This window comes from Larimichthys crocea, chromosome VIII (assembly GCF_000972845.2).
Source record: "Larimichthys crocea isolate SSNF chromosome VIII, L_crocea_2.0, whole genome shotgun sequence".
NCBI lineage: Eukaryota > Metazoa > Chordata > Actinopteri > Sciaenidae > Larimichthys > Larimichthys crocea.
Window position 1 is genome coordinate 23,364,961 of NC_040018.1, and position 19,183 is coordinate 23,384,143.

General features: G+C 38.0%; 1 protein-coding gene and 2 long non-coding RNA genes across 3 annotated transcripts in view; all 3 read right to left on the minus strand.

The window, feature by feature from the left end:
- The window catches only part of LOC113746302 (xaa-Pro dipeptidase-like), a 10,254-nt gene extending 8,322 nt beyond the window's left edge, over positions 1 to 1,932 (minus strand). The window contains exons 1-2 of the mRNA XM_027281357.1: positions 1,883 to 1,932; positions 24 to 78 (exon numbers count right to left, since the gene is read on the minus strand). Of these exons, the coding sequence (XP_027137158.1) occupies positions 24 to 78; positions 1,883 to 1,932 (105 nt within the window). The remainder of the gene's footprint in view (positions 1 to 23; positions 79 to 1,882) is intronic.
- A 2,942-nt stretch (positions 1,933 to 4,874) lies between these two features.
- Positions 4,875 to 6,652, minus strand: LOC113746356 (uncharacterized). Its single transcript, XR_003462788.1, has 3 exons — positions 6,629 to 6,652; positions 5,702 to 5,777; positions 4,875 to 4,893 (listed from the first exon to the last, which is right to left on the minus strand). It is a non-coding gene; the product is annotated as an uncharacterized LOC113746356 (long non-coding RNA).
- A 3,355-nt stretch (positions 6,653 to 10,007) lies between these two features.
- Positions 10,008 to 13,129, minus strand: LOC104920770 (uncharacterized). Its single transcript, XR_002042734.2, has 3 exons — positions 13,044 to 13,129; positions 11,158 to 11,320; positions 10,008 to 10,621 (listed from the first exon to the last, which is right to left on the minus strand). It is a non-coding gene; the product is annotated as an uncharacterized LOC104920770 (long non-coding RNA).
- Positions 13,130 to 19,183: the final 6,054 nt, after the last annotated feature.

The following is a 19,183-nucleotide window of genomic DNA, read 5'->3' on the forward strand; positions in this document are numbered from 1 at the left end:
GGTTTTTGACAACATTATCATACCCTGAGGGCCTCCACATTATTTTCCAAAGAATGTTCAAGAGGAGAAACAAAAGTACTGGAACAAGATTTTAAATTTTAAGTGTTCAAAGACTCAATCTTGAAGAGGTGTCTGATGTACTGATTTGTATTAAAAAGCTGTCTTACAACACTGAAGGATACCATACAAAATATCAAATGAATAAACCTGCTGACACAGTTGCAAATGAAACATTAATTATTCAATGGATTTTAGGATAATGTTTAAAAAGATTAGATAGATATCATAAAAATATATCTTTCTAAAGAGGTAAATATAAAATAATTTCATAAAAATGCCCTTTTTTAAACATGTTGTCACAAAAAATAGCTCAGACTTACTCAGACGTTTCATTATTTCTCACTGGCGATGGGGCTGAAGGGTTTTGCAGATCCAGCCATGTAAGCCTCAATCCCTCCACGGTGCGAGGGACGCAGGTCAGCAGTCTATGCCATCTGCTGTCACGGCAATGTCATCTTCAATGCGGACCTGCACACAGTAGTGACAGAAGTCAGTCAAACACGGTAGGATCAAAGCAGGAAACAGTCAGTCAAAGCAAAAATGCAGAGATGCACATAAGAATTCATATGTTGAATGTGAGCTTGACCAGTCGCTCATGGCTCTGACAAAAACTTAATGACTTTTACATTAATTAGTCAAAATATATCTGTGACAATTCATGACAGTTTCAGTTGAGAAAGGTTCTAATGATGCATTTTAAAAAAGTTCATTAAGCCATCTCCTGAGGCTACTGTTTTATGAAACTGGCCAACAGCACTGTTTGTCATGGATCCACAGACTGAGTGAGCTCTGTATTCATATTTAGTGAGCCCTGCTTCACAGTGTACTCCCATACTGACACTTACTGCTGGGTGAACTCAGCAGTTCCAGTGAGTTTCAGTGGGTTAACGGTCTGTTTTTAGAAGTGCAACAACTGTACTAAATCCTCCACCACAACTGAAACCATCTGTGTTCAGAGTTCAGACAACATTTCAGCTTCCCCTCTCCCCTGTCTCATTCTAAACTTGTTCCGCAGCTTGGCCTCCTTGTGTTCCACTCCATTCCCTGCACAGAGGGTCTTTCTATTGATGAAACACTCTGATTGGAGGAACATGAACTCTGTAATTTTATTGCACTTACAGTATGCCTGTGTGTACAATGAAAATAAACTTTCTATGTATATTTGTTTTCTTCTTCGACTGTCTGGAGTCCTGACTCTAAAACTCTAAATACTGTGTATGTCTGTTGGGTAGTGTTGGTACGGCTACAAACAGCCCAGTCTGCAGAGTCTGGATATGTTAGTTTTATAGGAGGGAATTGTAGAGGGATCATATATGCACATTTATGCCACAACTGGAACAAATACTTTGTGTGTCAAGATTTGGACCTAATCAATTACACCACTACTAAGTACCTATGTGCTTTTGATTCCAGCTGAAAAGTGGGTTTGAGAGTGAGAGTGTGTATAACTGTAAAACGTAAATAGGGCTGGGTTTTAAAAACTAATTAATGATTCAAAATCACTCGATTGATAAAGATTCATAAAATCTTGTATCGATCTTTTAACATCATCTTGCCATAGATGTTCTTTGCACAAATTGCCCACATGATAGGCTTGGGAACCTCAGTTGACTCAAAACACATGAAGGGAGCAGCTGCCACTGTCTAAAAGCACATCTGTGCATTTAAAATTATGGAGCTGAGAACAGCTGAACAAAGCAAAAGACATCACCAGATATGCAGTCATTTTGTAAAGTGTACTCAGTAGTTAAACTGAAAGATAATGACCTGGTTTGATGGCAGCTAAGACAGTTCGTTTGTGGAGCCTCATGAAATAGCCCACTGGCTGAGCAGGTGATGCCTGAGGGTGTAGCAGTAGAACTCTCCACCCATGTCGAACAAACTAAAGGGACAAAACATCAAAACTCATTCAGTCATATTTATTTCCAATCAATACTTTTTTGTACAGATTTGTGTCCAGCGTTTTTGAACCAAAGGTTAAAAACTCACCAAGTCATTTGGAGCACTAGGATGCCATAGTAGATAATAGAGCAGTACTGCCTCTCTCGTTAACAATAACACATACGTGAATTGAAAAAGACATAAATGTACAAAATTAATTTACTATTGCTATTTTATATTTATTATGTTATAGTTTGTTCTTTATTTTTTAATCTTATGTTGTCTATCGTCACTGTGTGTAATGCTGCTGCTGCACTGTAATTCCCAGCTTGCGATAATAAAGTCTGTCTGTCTATATCAAATAGTTAACACTATGATAATTATACACTACAAGGGTGAATTCATTAAATGTGACTTGACTAAAAAGATGCCATTAAAAACACATCAATGTATTTCAGTACATCAAAGGAGCTCCAATCATTAAACATTTATCAATGCCTTTACCTTTTAACTAGAAAGCCCACTACAGTTCTTCATCTTTGAAGAATCACTGTGATGACAGGTCCTTATTTTTCAAGCTCTTAATGTTGAACAGGAAAAGTGCTTGCATCACTGACCACTAAGTCCCTGAAGTATTCATTACAACAGGCTTGGATGCGAAAGGGCAAAGCATGATTAGCAAAAATGTCTCAAAATGCTTCATCTATAATAGAGCGCTAGCTGAACGTGAAGAAAGAGGAATCTGATGTTGTGCTGTCTTGGCAGGCATGGTTTAGTTTGGCAAATAAGACAATCGGTACTGCAGGTCTACAGAGTGCAACATCCCTGCATCTGACATTCTCGCTTGTTGTTTCACAGAGGCTTTCAAGATGTTCTTTTTTGATGTTGCATATTAAGTTTTTCTAATATGGTCTTTTTTTCGCAGTACTTGTGAACATGTGACGTCTGGTAACTTTAGGTTACTTACATAACCCTGGTTCTGGTGAATGAATGATTGTTTCACATTGGGAACGGCTTTGATGTGACCTTTACCGGAAGCTATGATTGCATTCTGCATCCAGGCTTGGCTAGAAACAAGCGTGCGGTGTCAGGGAGGGTGGAGACTGTTTCTATATGAAAGGGGCTTGACACTACAGTAGTTCAAAGCCCTCACCTCGGGGTGGTCTGGGAAGATATTCAATCAGAGAACCAGGGTTACGAAAAGTTCTCTTCCATACCATTCGTCTCATGTCCACAAAGGGAAATACTGTCTCCCGATTGCTAGGTTAGATGTACCTGGGACCAACTGTCCTTAAATTAGACTACTGAGATTTGCCATACTAAGAACTGAATGACTGAACGTTCAGTCTGTAGAGTCTGATGAGGGGTAGGTGTCAGGAAGCCAAACTTGCTGTGGCACAAATCTGCTTAATGGAGATCCCTCTAAGAAGGCGTAGAGTGGTGAAACCTCTGGTAGAAGGTGGACATCACCCTACTGGTGGCTACAAAACTATGAGATAAAGCAATAACCCCCTACAATCCTTACACATCACCTTTTTTAAGCATGACGTCAGGAGAGCAGCAGGACCAGATGGTATCGTTGAATTGTTCCTCAAACTTTGTGCTAACAACTAGGGCAGTGTTCCAAGAGATCAGCCCATCTCTGGCTCGTCTGTCATACCCAAATGCTTCAAAAAGTCCACATCGTTCCGTGCCCAAGAAAGGAGTCCATCCTGCCTAAATGAATATGGTCCAGTGGCTTTACAACTCACATATACCACCCGGTACACTGTACACACTCAGTCTGCAGACCATCACAGCGTGGTAAGCAAACACCCTTCCACTCTAATCCCTTAACACGAAGTGCCCCTGTGGTATACACCTGCAGTACACCTTGTAAACACACAGCTGTGTAGCCAGTTTTGACTCAAACACCATCACCAAGTTTACGTGATGACACATCGGTGTGGGCCTGATAACTGAAAACAATGAGCAAGAAAATGCAAATTAATAGTTTACTTCTTGTTGTATAAGTGTGTCACATGCATTTGTTTTCGTCCACCTCTGTCCAAACCACCTACAACAATAGGCCAATCAACCAATCAGCTTGCTTGATTCAGGTCAGTCAGATTTGTGAGACTTCCACGTCAGCTGGATTACATTTTACATGTGGCTTTTATGATTCTTTAAAGAAGCAACATTTAGTGTCAGTCAGAAATGAAACAGGTAAACATTCATTGACATATGCTTACGTGGCACATCCCTCCTTTAGTGTAGCAGTAATGCTGGAACAGGCTGCAAAAGAAAAAAAAAAGAAGCACCAGTAAGAAAAAGGAAACTCATCAATTTCAGCACAGCAGACATCCCACAGAACAGTAATGAGCTGAAGGACATTCACTGCCCTCTTCCTGACTCTGTGCTTTTTAAGAATTCATTCAGCACTCGTTCTTTAGCACATCAAACACTTTTCTGGATCTTGACATCATCGCAATACTGCGTAAGATTAAAAATCCACATTTACTGGTTCTTCTTACACAGCAAAGCACGTCAGCTACTCAACACAACAACATTAAAAAAAACAAAAAAAAAAAACAGCAAATAATCTGATACAACACACAAATAGAAACCAAAGATATACTAATTACCATTCAAATAACTGTCAATCAGCAATCAGCCAATTATTGGCATTGGTTAGGTTCTCTGGTAAACTAGAAATGATCATTTTTGTTGTACTTTGTGACAGTGTCCAACATGACAAATACTACTGTAAGTTTCTGACTCTAGGTTGATCTTCGATTTAATTATAACCCCTCCTGTAAAACTAATTAAAAAATAAAGTTTTTGCTTCTAACTGTAACTACACTCTGGACAAGTATAATGTCTATTACTGTAACTAAAAGAAGATCCGTTGACAAACTTCATCTGTTGCCTCTCCATTCATATTCTTTCAGTCCGCTACACATGCTTCATGACCTAGAAAGAAAATGTGGCATTATATGTGATCAGCAAATTTGAAAACTACGGTATAAAACAGTTTGTAACTCTTGAAGAATGGATCTCAGTGTTCACCCTGTCCACAAGAACCAAACCCTCATAAGCATTTTGTGTGTACCTGACATTTCTCTTGTTTATGTGAGGCTTTGGACATCCTCACTTTTAACAGAACACAATGAATTGTGGATTATTCGCTGAAGGACAAATTTACGCAAAGTAGACATAAAAAGGTCAAAAGTCGGTGAGAGTGCCTCAGGCATTTGCTGACACAACATTTTCTGTACAGCCATAGGGAAGGTTACACATGAAACCAAGAAGAGCAGCTTTGGGGACACATGGGTAAAAACATACCTCATAACACACAATAACACACTCGTAACAGATAGATACAGAACGATATTGAATGTTTGTGGTGAGTGACTTCAGAGGACAGATAACAACCTCTGAAGAGGTTATTCATGGTGATGAAGTGAAATCCTGTGCTGTAAAATAACAAAAGTAAAATATTTGTTTATGATACAGCCTTTTGGTCAAAGGCCATCTCTGTAAGTGCTGGCCAAAAGCCACTAGATGGAGTTAAAAATCGATTTAAACAAATTCATAACATTTAAACAATTTATAACCTTAGAAGATCCTGACATCTTAAAGTTCAAGTTTTAAACCCAAGAAGGTATACTTAAATACTACGGCCATTTAATATAATGCTCTAAACTTTTCTTTTATTGTTTGAAAAAATATACAATCGGAGCACTTTACAGATGCTCTGTCTAGATAAGAAAGATCGTACCATTTTGTGGGCATCACTGGAAATTCTGTTGGTGTAGCGCAGGACCTCCAGCTCCATATCGGTCTTAAGTAGACGGCTGCAGACACAGACAGAAACATGTAGTGAGAGACCAGCTCTCTTATTCTGATCATTACACTGACAGTTTATCAATGCACAGTACAATGAATATAGCCAAACAGCATAAAGAATTCATACAACTCTCGGTTGAGCTAAAGGAAGCAGTATCGGTTGTGATTAAGGTTTTTATTGATAGATTCAACTTAGCAGCTGATATAGTGAACAAACAGAAGAAATTAAAATTCATAATTGAATTTAATCAACATGAAATAAAATACAATCTGATTCACATCTATGCTTTAAATATAGAACATGCTTGCCAATCTGACTCGATTCTCATTCAGCCACCTTAGATGGCTAAATACTGCAGAACATTAAGCATGTATGCATTATTAGAAAAACAACAAAAAGCAGTGGTAACCATAGTAAACACAAATGAAAGTAAAAGCAAAAAATAGCCACTTAACGGAGAGCCACACAAGCTTTGCAGAGCATGAGGGGCAGCGGGATTCAATCGAGTCTTTCTCCCCAGGAGGTGTGCCTGAAAAGCATTCCTCCCTATTTCAGAAAATGTCAATTCATCTAGGAGTGGTGCAAACTCTAATGGAAAGGACGACCAAAGAAGCACGAAGGTATTACATCCGTGTGGACTGGCTTCTGCTTCTAAGAGGGGAATAACAAGCCAAAGAAAGCTCCCGTTTCTGATTGCAGACACACAATTACCTGACTGGTCAGCTGTAACTGAGAAGATTGTGTCAGTTAAAGTAGCCGAATGACTGAATCCACTTTAAGTAATTAAGGGAAAGGCTACAGTACAGTCACAGAGGTGGCCTTTCTGAATAATATATAAAACACATTTTAATTACTTACCATTCCACAATGACTGGGTGTTAACCTGGAAGCTCATAAAGAAAGGTACAAGAAACAGAAACACTGTGAAATAAATAAAGCTTGATAAAAAATCCTGGTTTCACATGGCTCTCCACATCGATGAGGTCTACCGTTTTCCTGTTGTCAACATCAATAATAAACTTATATGTTTCCAATAAACTCTCTTTATTGAAATGCAATAGATGCAAATAGATATATAGCTTTAAAATAAGTAATGAGACAGTTGGGTCAGGGTGGAGAATACATAAAATGGTGTAGTTATGCAGTTAAAAAAAGAACAAAGACGAGCTAAGGACAACAGTAACATGTCATTAATTGAAACTAACAAGCAAAAGTATGGTAATTTGCTTAATTAAATTATATCCAGAAGTAGGTTCTGAAGCAACAATTAGTATGCATGACAGTTCGTTGTAACCTTGGTTATGAAAGAATAAAAACAATAACCTGCACAAACAAAGTATAATTATAGCACTGAAGCAAAATGACGCCAATTAAACATACCACAATTCCTTCAAAGGAGGCTTCACGACCAGATGCTCCCACTATCTGTATTCTGTCCTCGCTGCAACAAACAAACAAGCCAAAGTGCATCAAATGTCAATACAGTAACAATAAAGTTGTTTTTATTCAGGCTGATAATCTATTCTATAATGACAGATGGATAATTTTACCCATCTATATTATAAAATATAATATTTTTTATATTGATGATCAATGTAACATCAGGATTTTTAAAGCTGCAGATTTACAGATTGTGAATTTCAACGGCAGATATGTTGTGCCATATTTAATGATTTTTAAAAAATCATTTATTATTTGTATTTTTTATTCTGGATATGATGAATGAGCTGTCAGCTAACATCAGGCAATGTGAGGGTAGATCTGCCTAGAACTTTTACAGACCACCATCCTTAAAGTTGGTTCAGTAAAATACATTAAAGTCGGCTGATATGAAATAAAACTGAATATCACTAGCTGCTCTAACACAGAAAAGCCATCATCATACCAGGCATCATACCACAACTGCAAAGACACAGACAGTAGGGGTGTCATTTAGCTCAGTTGGTACAAAGTTTCAGTCCTTGCCAGGCGGCCCAGGGTTCGAATCCAACCTGTGGCTCTTTCAGGCATGTCATTCCCCATCTCCCAACATCCGTCACTCTTCAAGCTGTCTGGTCAATAAAGCCCAATAAGGCCCCAAAAATAATATATATATTTATATAAAAAAAGGGACACAGCAGTAATTAGAAGACTGAGAAACACAGTGGACAGCCTGAAAAAAAAGGGACACAGGCAGTAATTAGAAGACTGAGACACACAGTGGAGCAGCAGAGACACCAGTTTTTCTCTGCTCTCAGACAGCAGAGTAAAGGTCAGTGACAGACGCTGTTGTGGCTACATGGCCTCTCTAGCACTCAGCAACACATTGAATGACAAACCTCAAGTGACCTTATTATTCCTCTACCATTAATCTAAATGTCAGGTAACAGATTCCAGACAGTGTCTTGAATTTTGAGCATTGTTATTATTATTAATACCACTAAAATTGATTTCCTAAAACATTCACTGTATTGTCTCAGCACTGCAGAAAAAAATCTCCTTAAAAACAACTAAAATTTAAATATAAACTATTGCAGCAATTGAGGATAATTTAATTTTTGGAATCATTTATATTATGCCTGAAGCAATTATGCTTTAAATGCTGTTTTGGGGATATCAGTCTCATGAACAGTGATTTAATGATTACCTGCAACAATTACCTCGACCTGTAAAAAGGAGGTTGCCTCAACCATTTAATCAGTAAGGCCACATTCAGAAAGGATCAGGCAGCGAAAATGCAGATTCTTCTATTCATTTATGTTGGGGTCAACCGTTTGGGCCACTGGGGTGTCCACCAAAGAACACAGAAAACTGCAGTGGAGAAGTTGAGCCAGATAGATCAGGCAGCAAACCCTTTCAGTCAGCCTGAAATGTCACTGAAGCTGAGGCTATCCGGGTGTCCAGGAGTAAACTCTGATACTCTACTCTCTCTGAGTTTTGGTCGAGAGAGAGACAGGTAATAAGAGTGAGCAAGTGCTAGCATTGACAACGCCAGTTCATGAGCGAGATAAAATGTTATTTCCTGAATGTTTCACAGCGGGTATGTTCAGCACAAAATGACACACAGCACCACCCCCCTCAGTCCTTACACTGCCACACAACCCTGTGGTGTTTGGCTGCAGCACCAGATCCAGTCTGAATGTGGCCTAACAGAGCTGGCAGTATTATTTAAACAAATACTGAGGTAATTATGATTCAGATTTGATGTTTTCTCATATTATATTGCAATGGTGAGCTGATACCATTATGGAAGAATTGGCTGTTAATTGAAGTCACAATCTGAATCTTAACCTGTGACTAATTAGGACATCTAACACCTGTCCTAATTAGGCAGGTTCAGAGATGTTAAAATACCTGAATATCATCAGTCGGATGGAAGGTCACAGTGTAAATCCAGAAATCAATGTAAAACTGTATGGGATCATTTCAAATGCATCTTTTAGGGATTCATTGGCCAGTGAAAGCTGTAATTATTATAGTCAGATTATATCATTTTGATTTGTTAACATGCACACCTCCAAAATAACTCTGGAGCTGCCAACTCGCCATTATAGCTGCTCTAGGAATCTGCTGTCAACACTGATACACTGTTTTCCCAAACTCTCAAAATAGGCAATTACAGACAGTCTAGACAGGAATTTATATTTAGCATTGACAGGCTGTCCAAATGAATAGAACTGAGCTGCCGATTACAAATTTAAAATAAAATTTTAGTGGTGGATCTCTGTTAGAGGTATGCACATGGATAAATTGTTCAACCAAATGAATTAACTGTATGACGCTCTACATGCTTTGTGTGAGCCCCACTACTGTGCACATTTTCTCAGACAACAGCCACGATGCCATGGATTTCCCCCAGAGCAGACATCCAATCACATGCAAACTCTAGCCTACTTAAAATGCTCCATGAATGCTCATTAAAATTTTAATCCTGTTGAAGCAGATGTAAATAGTGCAGGTCTGTGCTCTGAGACTCCAGATGTATGCAATCACACCTTCTACTGTATGAAGTCCAGGTACAAACCCAAACCAGATATTATTCATACTATCAGGCACCACAGATATCTTTGCCAGGAGGTTCAAATAAAAGAATAATGACTTTCACCTTTAAAAAACAGTCTATGGAATCACTGATGCCTTTTTTTGTAACTTCATAGCCCAGTGACTGAACATCAAGGTTCAGTTACCGCACAGAAAAAAGGTCACAGACACACACACACAGACACACACAAACACTGACAAGTCTCTAACACTGTATGCACCATCTCTTTTAATCCACAACCAAAAAAATAAGTAGCCTTGTTTTCAGGTTTTTAAAGAAAGCAACCAAATGTCTAGAATAGTCTTGCTCACCTGCCAGTTTTTGTTATTTCAGTGTTGTATTTTTGTCCATTTGAAAGAGGATATAAAATTTCCTAAACAACCAATAAATTAAAAAGAATAAATAAACACAAATGATTTCATGTATCTACTCTTACACGTGTACACTGTAAATACTTCAGCAGGCTTGGCTATCAATAACGATATGTTAGGTGAAGTCTTAAACAGTTCTTGGTGGCATTTACAATACAAAAAACTAAATACAAACATTCATATAAAAATAGATTTTTGTTGCTATAAAACATCTAACTGTGTAGCACCTGACTCCATCAAGCCATTCTTCAAGTTACATCTCACAGCTATGGACCAGCTGGTGATGACTGCTGGCCATGTACACAGCTCTTTGAAGATCAGAGTGACTCACTCTCCCATCCAAGTAGCATAGCTTTCAGGCAGTTTGGGAACAAAAAGGATGGATTTCCCAGAGTCCACATCAATGGCTCCATAACAGTCAGCCTCGGTTACTCCAAAAGCCCAATGAAAGAAAGACTCCTGCAGCATGGAAGGAATCAGCCAGAGCATTAGTGAGGGAGATTATGAGCATCGCTAGAAGACAAAGTTAGCTAATTCTGCTCAGATTATTACATCAGAAAAAACTAAATGTTGTACTGTTGATTAGAGCAGTTAGGTTTAGAGAAGTGAACACAGAGCACAAAAACAAAACAAAACTTTTAATGTGTCCATTGATTTATGTCACAAGTTTGGATGGGAGTGTTGGAGAAACTGAGTTCATAGACAGAGGTGATTTCCTAGCAGGGTGGCTGGCCTTCATATACATCATTTTGACAGAATGAGGAGATTAACGGTGCCAAAGAAACTCAGAACTGGACTTGACTTTTGGAAAAGCCAGATGAGGTTTTTGTGGCACCTCAACAGAAAGTTTTAGGGATCCAACACAACAAAGGACTGACACAGGACATGCTGGAGGGACTTCAACTCACTTCAGGGTTCATGGATGGATAAATAAATGTAAGACCTTGTCCCTACCTCAGCCTCAGTGTTGTACCAGTTAACTGCAGACTACCTACCTGTCTGAAAAGGAGGTCTGTGGCCATACAGTTCCTCCGTGTCTGCTCTCCTCCCTGCATCACGCTGTCTTTGTCTTTCAGCCTTTTGCATAGTCAGCGACGGTTCTCTGCAAACAGTGCAGCAGACACCCTCAGGGTGTCATTACCCAGCCAGAAGACAGGTCTGTAAGAACAGAGAGACCGAGGGTAGGTTGGTAGGTAAATAACAGAATTTTGTTCACATTGTCTTTACACTCATTCAACTATTCTCCAAAGTCCTAGTGTTTATTAAAAAGAAAAGTACACAGCAGCTTAAGTAGGAAGAACTTAATGTCTTCTGACTTGTTGAACTGCAGATGTTGTGGTTTCAGCTTGCTCACACACACATACACAAGCACACACAGAGCAAAAAAAAGGACCTATTATGTGTTTAGCTTTATCTGGAGGTAATCCTTGGGAATGGGTCAGCACATTTCAGCCTAAAGAGGTGGGTGAACCACAGTCCAGCCTGCCTTCAGAAACAGTTAAGACATACACAGATAGACAACCTTTTAACTGTCTTGGTTAGAAATCTCTGGTCTCTGGCCATGACTTTACGGATAAGATAACAAATACAACATATCTGATTCACCCTGGACTGTAGCAAAGGTTAATCCAGAACCTCACAGTATTTTATGGCTCAGTGATTCCTGTATCATTCACTGTTGGCTGAGTATACAGGTGTAACTGTGCATCGAGGACAGGTCACCCCCAGTGAGGTGGTAAATGATGTTATTGAAGAAGGCAGACACAATCATGTACTACACTGCAACCCAAACACTCTGCTGGCAACAGCCCAGGAATAAAGAGATACCTCATCACGTGTATTATTATAAGATGTAGAGGGACGAGTTCCTGGTGTTGTATTAGGTTACATAATGTCATAACATGCGTCTGATGATTCTTCATTCATTTTTTTACTGAACACAGCTGTAAGATCGCTCCAGTTTAAAAAAAAATAAAGTTTAAAGTTTAAGACTTTAGCTAGCTTCCTGTTTTTGCTTCTTTAATGCAAAGATGTACGTTTTTTTCTTGTGATAAAGTGTGATCCTCCATTTGTCTTTAACTTCTCAAACTTCCAACAGAAGACATCACAGTTAGCTGTTTACAACTTATACGTCTTGTTTTTCCGATACGCACTCTGTAGAGCCATTTGACAGTTCTGGACTACTGTAACAAACATGGCAGTGCAAGATGGCGGACTCTGGGTAGGAATAAAATACGACGGAGTATTAGGGCCACATTTAAATTAAGAATTTTTTAAAATGACTTTAATCTTGTAATTAATTCTCGCCATATTTAATAACAACTTTATTCTCGTAATTAATTCCAAAAATGTTTTTTAATTTAAATGTGGCCCTAAAACTCAGCGGAAATAAAATGCTATTTTTAAAAGGTTATAAAAACATTATGATTTGTTTTTTTTAAAGGATATATCATTTTTTAAGAAATATTGTATCACTGAAAAGTGTAGTTATGCATGTTATATTCAATTTCTGCTCAAAGATCACCTGAACCTTTAAGTAAGAGTTAGGTTCATTAGGCATATTTAATGTTTTTTTGGGGGGGGGTTTTGGCCTGTTGTGAAAATATGTTATTTATTTATGTTACATTCAATGATTTAACATAACATATCTTTTAAAATTCAAATAGCGTAGAAAGTTTAGTACATCCTACGAAACTAAAGTTTGAGACTTGTTGATGCAGGCTGACAGAGACCGTGTCGGTAAGTCTGCCTGGCAACAGCTTCATTATCAGAGGAGCTCGTGAACTAAGCGACTTGGTGGACTCTATAAATTATCTGACATAAAATAAATACATTTTATAGTCAGTCAAAAGGCTGCAACGAGACAGGAAACTGAACTCACTGTGGCCCTGCAGCAGCCACACTGACATGTTGGTCCCGACTCCAACAGTGGTTTTCGCGTGCTGACTGGAGTCACGTGTGTTTTCTGTGGCTCTGGAGCCAATCAGCTGACGTGGCATTGTGCTGCGTTTAAGTTTTTAGGAAATACCAGATCAGCAGTGAAAATGCACGGAGAGCTATTGTGTTGATTTTTTTTCTAAATATTACCACTATTTTCAGAGTCCTGTAGTCAACGCACATATTAAAAACTCATTAAAAAAAAGAAGAAACAAAGTCAAACTAATAAAGGTTCATAAGCGATGAGTGACATTGTCCAGTCCCTGAATGTCACATCATTGCATGAAGGCTATTGTAGTTGTCTGTGTAAACTGGTGGTATGTTGCACATGCAGCATGTTTATACATTAGAATGAAGACAGTCAATGGTTTTTGCTTTATTATTCAGTTTTTCAGTACCCTATTAGTTTTTCCATATTAGTGTTTTGGTATGGCATGAAGTTAAATAAGTCAACAGTTTCATCTCAATCATGTCCGCTGAGGGCAACAATGATTTAACATTGAGCTGCTACAAAAACAACAATTTTAGTAATTACTAACACTGATCGTATAGAAAGACCAACACTTACTTGTCAGTCTTAAGATATGCTCTGTGTTGCTGTTTGCAAGCATGCATCAAAGAAGCCAAAGGCTTGCAAGAATGAAATACAAAAGCTGAGCCAGAAGGATTAATCATTATTGATTTGTCTCGTCTAGGGCTTTATTGTGTCTCTTTCGTGTCAATGGACAAAAATGAATGAAGAAAGCTTTCTTCTAAAATGTCTGTATTGATGCTCCACTTAAGTGTGTTGCTGATGTGTGTGAATTTTGTCTGTGATGGTTATGGGTTCTCCAGAGATGTACATGGGGTTTGCGTAAGGGGCCTATGCCTGAACTCTGCGATGAGTTATTGTGTTTTGGATGTGTTAAGCTGTATGTGTGAGCTGGAGGTTGTTATCAAGGCACCAAGTGACTTACTTAGGCTATTTGCTCATTGTAATGGTCTTCATTGTTGTTGTTAATAAGTCCTGTTATGGTTGTGTCATCTGAAATGTTTAAGAATGGTGATCATTCAAGTTACATCTGCAGTTATAGCCCTGCAATAGTAAAATTATCCATAGTCATGAATATAAAGCCCACACTGAGAGAATTAGAACATGTTTTATGATCTGCAAGGAACACACAATGTTTTTATGCTCTCACATGCATACATGGTGAGAATCTAGTATATGATGATTATTTATTCATAGTTTTTTCACTGCTGCTTAGTCAGTGAGTTTTATTGAGACTTTGTTTATTAACTAGTGTTCCAGATTTACAAGTTAGAGCTCGACTGAACATGTCATGTTTCATCTCTTCGAGTCATGTTTAATCTATCAAAAACGAAACACCACTAAACACATAAAACAGTTTTCTCTTTATTGAATTGATTCTGCAGTGGTGCTTTTACAGTAAAGGCAGTAGGGGGAGATGCAACTCTCTTTTGTCACAATGCATGGAGAGTTTGAGTGACTGCAGATACATGACGCAGGTAACTCTAAACAATGTGTCATAAAAAGCGGCATCCAGGCATAGATGACGGACTGTCAAGAGAGCTAGCACACTGACAATGAAAGATGAGTAGCTTTCACTATGATGACAGGTAGATGTATATGGTAACAACATATTTTGACACTCATCTGTTTTTCTGCAGAAAAAAGCTTCAAAGATCTTCTAGTCCAGGTTGATGGAGATTATTTCAGTCTGACTCAAGGTGGACGGGTAATTTACCATAAACTGGCTGGTAAATTATGTGAGTGAAAGATAACTATAAAAAAATAGTACAAGTGCACTCCTTATGTGGACTTCATAAATGAACACTGAAGACTTATTTAGATTCTTACTAAGGCTCCTAACCTTTCCACCACCCCGCAGTGTAGTCTTGGTTAAATGAGGCCATTTTTCTCAGTAGTTTATTTTTTTTTAACTAGAGACAGTTTTGCTCATTATATTCAGTGAATACATTGGCCACCTTTGAAAAGAGTGCAATCCAATTATAGTCAATCCTGTTTCCTTGAAAAATACAATAAACTTACAGAAAAGACAGATGCGCTCACAGACAAATCAACAATTTGCTTCACATTCCTTCCTGACACACAAAAATATACCCTAATGTTATATTCTCACACACTCATAATTTTGTCCTTCTCCCTCAGTGGCCCCCTGGTAGTGTTTCTGCTGAAAGTACAAAGGAGGACACTGGGACACCAGGCTTTAAGTCACCACTGTCACTGTAGACTGAGTGCCAATCAGTAGTCGAGTTGTAAAATGAAACCGGGGGGATGGTGAAATTTTTCATTTATGTGACATATTTTCCAGCAAGGGGTCTGGGGGTCCTCCCCCAGAAAATGTTGTATTTCTTAGATGCTATTTCCTGCATTCTAGTCAATTTTAGGGTGACTTGCTAGACATGGCAAATCCTAAATCCCATCTGATTCATAGCTTGCATTCTCAGTTGCATGGCCTGCACAAGACAATACTATTTATTGGAAATAAACAATAACCACTTAACTATGGACAACATGTCATTCACATCTTTTTTAAACATATTTGTAAAAACATTTTAAATATCTTTATTTGTGAATGTGCTCAAATATTTTTCTAAACACAATCTTTGTGTATGTTTTTAACATCTTTGTATCATATTTAAGTACATTTAAACACATTTCTGTTAAAAAACATCTTCACTTAAAAAAAACACAATTTAAGGAGGAGGAAAGAAGACTCGAGTTTTAAGACGACGCGATGTTTGAAACAAGCGGTATTAAAGAATATGAAGCAGCAGGTAGCAGCTAGAGGTGCTAAGGCTAAAACAACACAGAGTGTGGATGATTGACACCTGTCACCTGTCGACCAATCAGAGTCAGGAGAATCTATTAGTACCGCCCACATTCACCTTTGACCCACCAATCACAATCCAGAATGAAGTAAACCCAAAGGTAGTATATCGCAGCAAGAGGTCTCACTTCACTGTCAAAGCCTCTTTGTCTTTATGTAACAACCAGGAGCTTCATGACTGATTCAAACTAAAGCAGAGACATAGCAGGAGACATTAGCAGCGTTTCTTCACGCTGGAATAGAACTTTTGACACGAAACAGCAAAGATCAGACATACTGTGTCGTTTTGTGGATTTTTTTGCTACTCTTTGGGGGCTAGCTCGCTGAGTTTTCATCGCACAGTGATGAGACACATATCTTTGTAAGATATATTTATATTTTTCCCCCCCGGCGCGCCTCACACTTTGAAAACCGCTGACATAGGTAATAGGCTGATTTTCATAAAGCCCCCCTAAATGTCGAATGGTAATTCTATTTCCAGTGTTAAATATAAGTAAATTTCACATGCATTGATAAAATGCCATAAGGGATGGAAGAAGGGATGACCATTTTAGAAGAGGGATGATTTTGACCATTTTTCCCCCAGGGGGGATGCCATCCCCCCTCAACTCGAGTACTGGTGCCAATCCCACTGCATCCTAAATTTTATCTCTTGTGCCAGCTGTAAGTTGTGCTGATACAGTTGAACTGCTCGGCTTTGAATCCTTGACTTTACTCCTTGTGGGCTTTGGACATTTGCAGCGGAACAAGGAAAGTCTTCAGAGACACTAAGGCTTTCAGGACAAAGGGGGCCAAAATAAACACAAGAAAGTTAGGGAGGGTGGGAACACACACTAGCATAACATTTCTTTTGAAGTATATTAAAAAGAGTGGTTTTGCTGATAATACATTCAACAGTGATGCCCTGTGACGAGAAAGTTGTTGGTTTGACTGCTCAAACTGCAAACAAGACTTCCTTTCCACTTTCAAGCAAGGCACTTAGCACTGAATGGAGAACAAAGGTGTGCATTACATTGCAGGAATGATTTTATAAGGCTGTTCAGTGAGCTCTATCATCACTTTTGATATATTTAATCAATTAGTGCCTTGTCACTACTAGAATAATTTTTTATGCCTTCTTTTTGGACATGCATCTAAAGATGGAAACTGGAGAGAGAACAGAGATGACATGCAGCAAAGCAACTCTCTTCAGGTGACCAGAAGAGGGTTTAATTAAAACCCAAAAAGAGTCAGTTGAGTGGGTTCTTACTGTAATACCTAGAGAGCAGAAGAGGGTAAATAATAAATAAAAAATAAATTACATACATAAATAAATCAATACACAAATAAAAAATAATAAAGAATAATTACTACTAATAATAAAATAATTATATATATATATATAATCTATATATATATATATATATATAATGGCTTTCCTTCAACTCTAGTCTTAACCTTAGGTAACTTGCACCAAATGTACTACATGATGATAAATTAAAATATGGAATGTGAATAATAAGATTTGATGGATATGGATGTTTAGATAATTTAACATGCATGGGTGGGAATGAGTGTGTGTCTTCCTCAAGACTTAGTCCGTCCTCTGTGTAGCCAGTGTGCCTCAAGAAAGTTCATTCATTTATATGTTTGTCATGATTCCAGAGTTTTAGTTTGATTATTAGCCAACTGAAAGTTTTTGAAAATTGCAAGAGAAAAAACACTTCTTTTTACCAAGCTGCTGGATAACAGTGTAAAGCTTTATTTGTACCAAAGAGCTCAGGTGTGAAGGCAAGCAAGAATATGAATGTGAATGAGAGGAGTACTGAAAAAGAAGCAGATACCAAAATCAACTTGAAATGTAAAATAGCTTATAGGCACAACTACTATAACACAGTTACTTTTTAAATTAAATAATTACTTCATTAAATGCAGAATTAAAAGATGTTTTTCCACCTATAAGCAGTCAACTCAGCAGAAAAAGACATTACGGTACATAAAATTTTTAAGTTCTTTTACTATATATGTCTGTGTTCTCTGGGTACGATCTGCCGTGAGAAGTGACTAATGCCTTACAGCACTAAATCACACACCAGCAACTATTTCACATAGAAAATGTGACCTATTGATTTATGAGCAGATCCAATAAATTTCGATGAAATATATATTACAAACAGTGTGAGGAAGATAATAGTGATGAAAGTGATCCAAGTTCTTTTGTGGGATTTCACATAAACTGTTCAAGATGATCTAAAACGATGGTGCCATCCACAGATTGGAAAACAGAATGCAAACAGTAACAGCAAGACAGCCTGTACTGTTCTCATATGTCAAAACAACTTCGGTTTCATATCTTACTGGAGTGGAGGGTATTGCTGTAATCAGCCTATTACTCATAGCTTCAGGAGCGACTAATTAGCATAACTCTACCTCAAACAGACCCCCTACTGAGGCAGACTCAGCTACAATTTTCATTCTTCTGTTAACTCAGCCCTTCATGTTATTGTTCAGATAGTGATCAGTGTTTGCATGTGCATTATGTCGCACAATTTTGCACATTAAAGCTCTTGTTTCTACTACGTGGAGCTGATTCTTGTTCTGGAGTCAGTGAACAATCAAACTATTATCTTATCAGAATAATTAATCCCCAGATCATTGGGTGTTCTGTGTACAGTTAAATAAACATGCCAATCAGTCATCATTCTCTGTGTCTCTGTGCTGAAGAAACCCACAGTGGCATCAGGCAACCCCACAACATTTAAGAATGCTCAGACATGACAAGCATTCTCTCTGATAATTGACTACTGTCATTATAAACATAATTTAAAGTGGCATCACCTAGAAATGTTTGCAATTTAGTGCCCCAAATTTTAAAGTGCAAGTTCCACTGCTGTAATATGGACCGCTGTACACATGTATATGTTCTGATTATATTACTTCTGATCAGAACTAGTGAGTTGACACCTTTGCTAACAGCCAAAAGCATTAGTCACTTCTCACTTACAACGGACATAGTGCAAACACAGATATTTAGGGCGCACACTAGGAATGATAGAGGCACTATTCACCTAATTGAAAGTCACTGTAGCATCAAAATGATTTTAAAGCTTTTTTATGATAGAAACATTACACAATGGGGCTTTAAAGTTTGTCCTGTTTCTCACCTTAGATCAAAGTTTATGTAATCTCAAACAATCCTTTTCTGACGTATTTTCTGCAGACTTGACCTCTTATAGGCTGAAAGAAATCT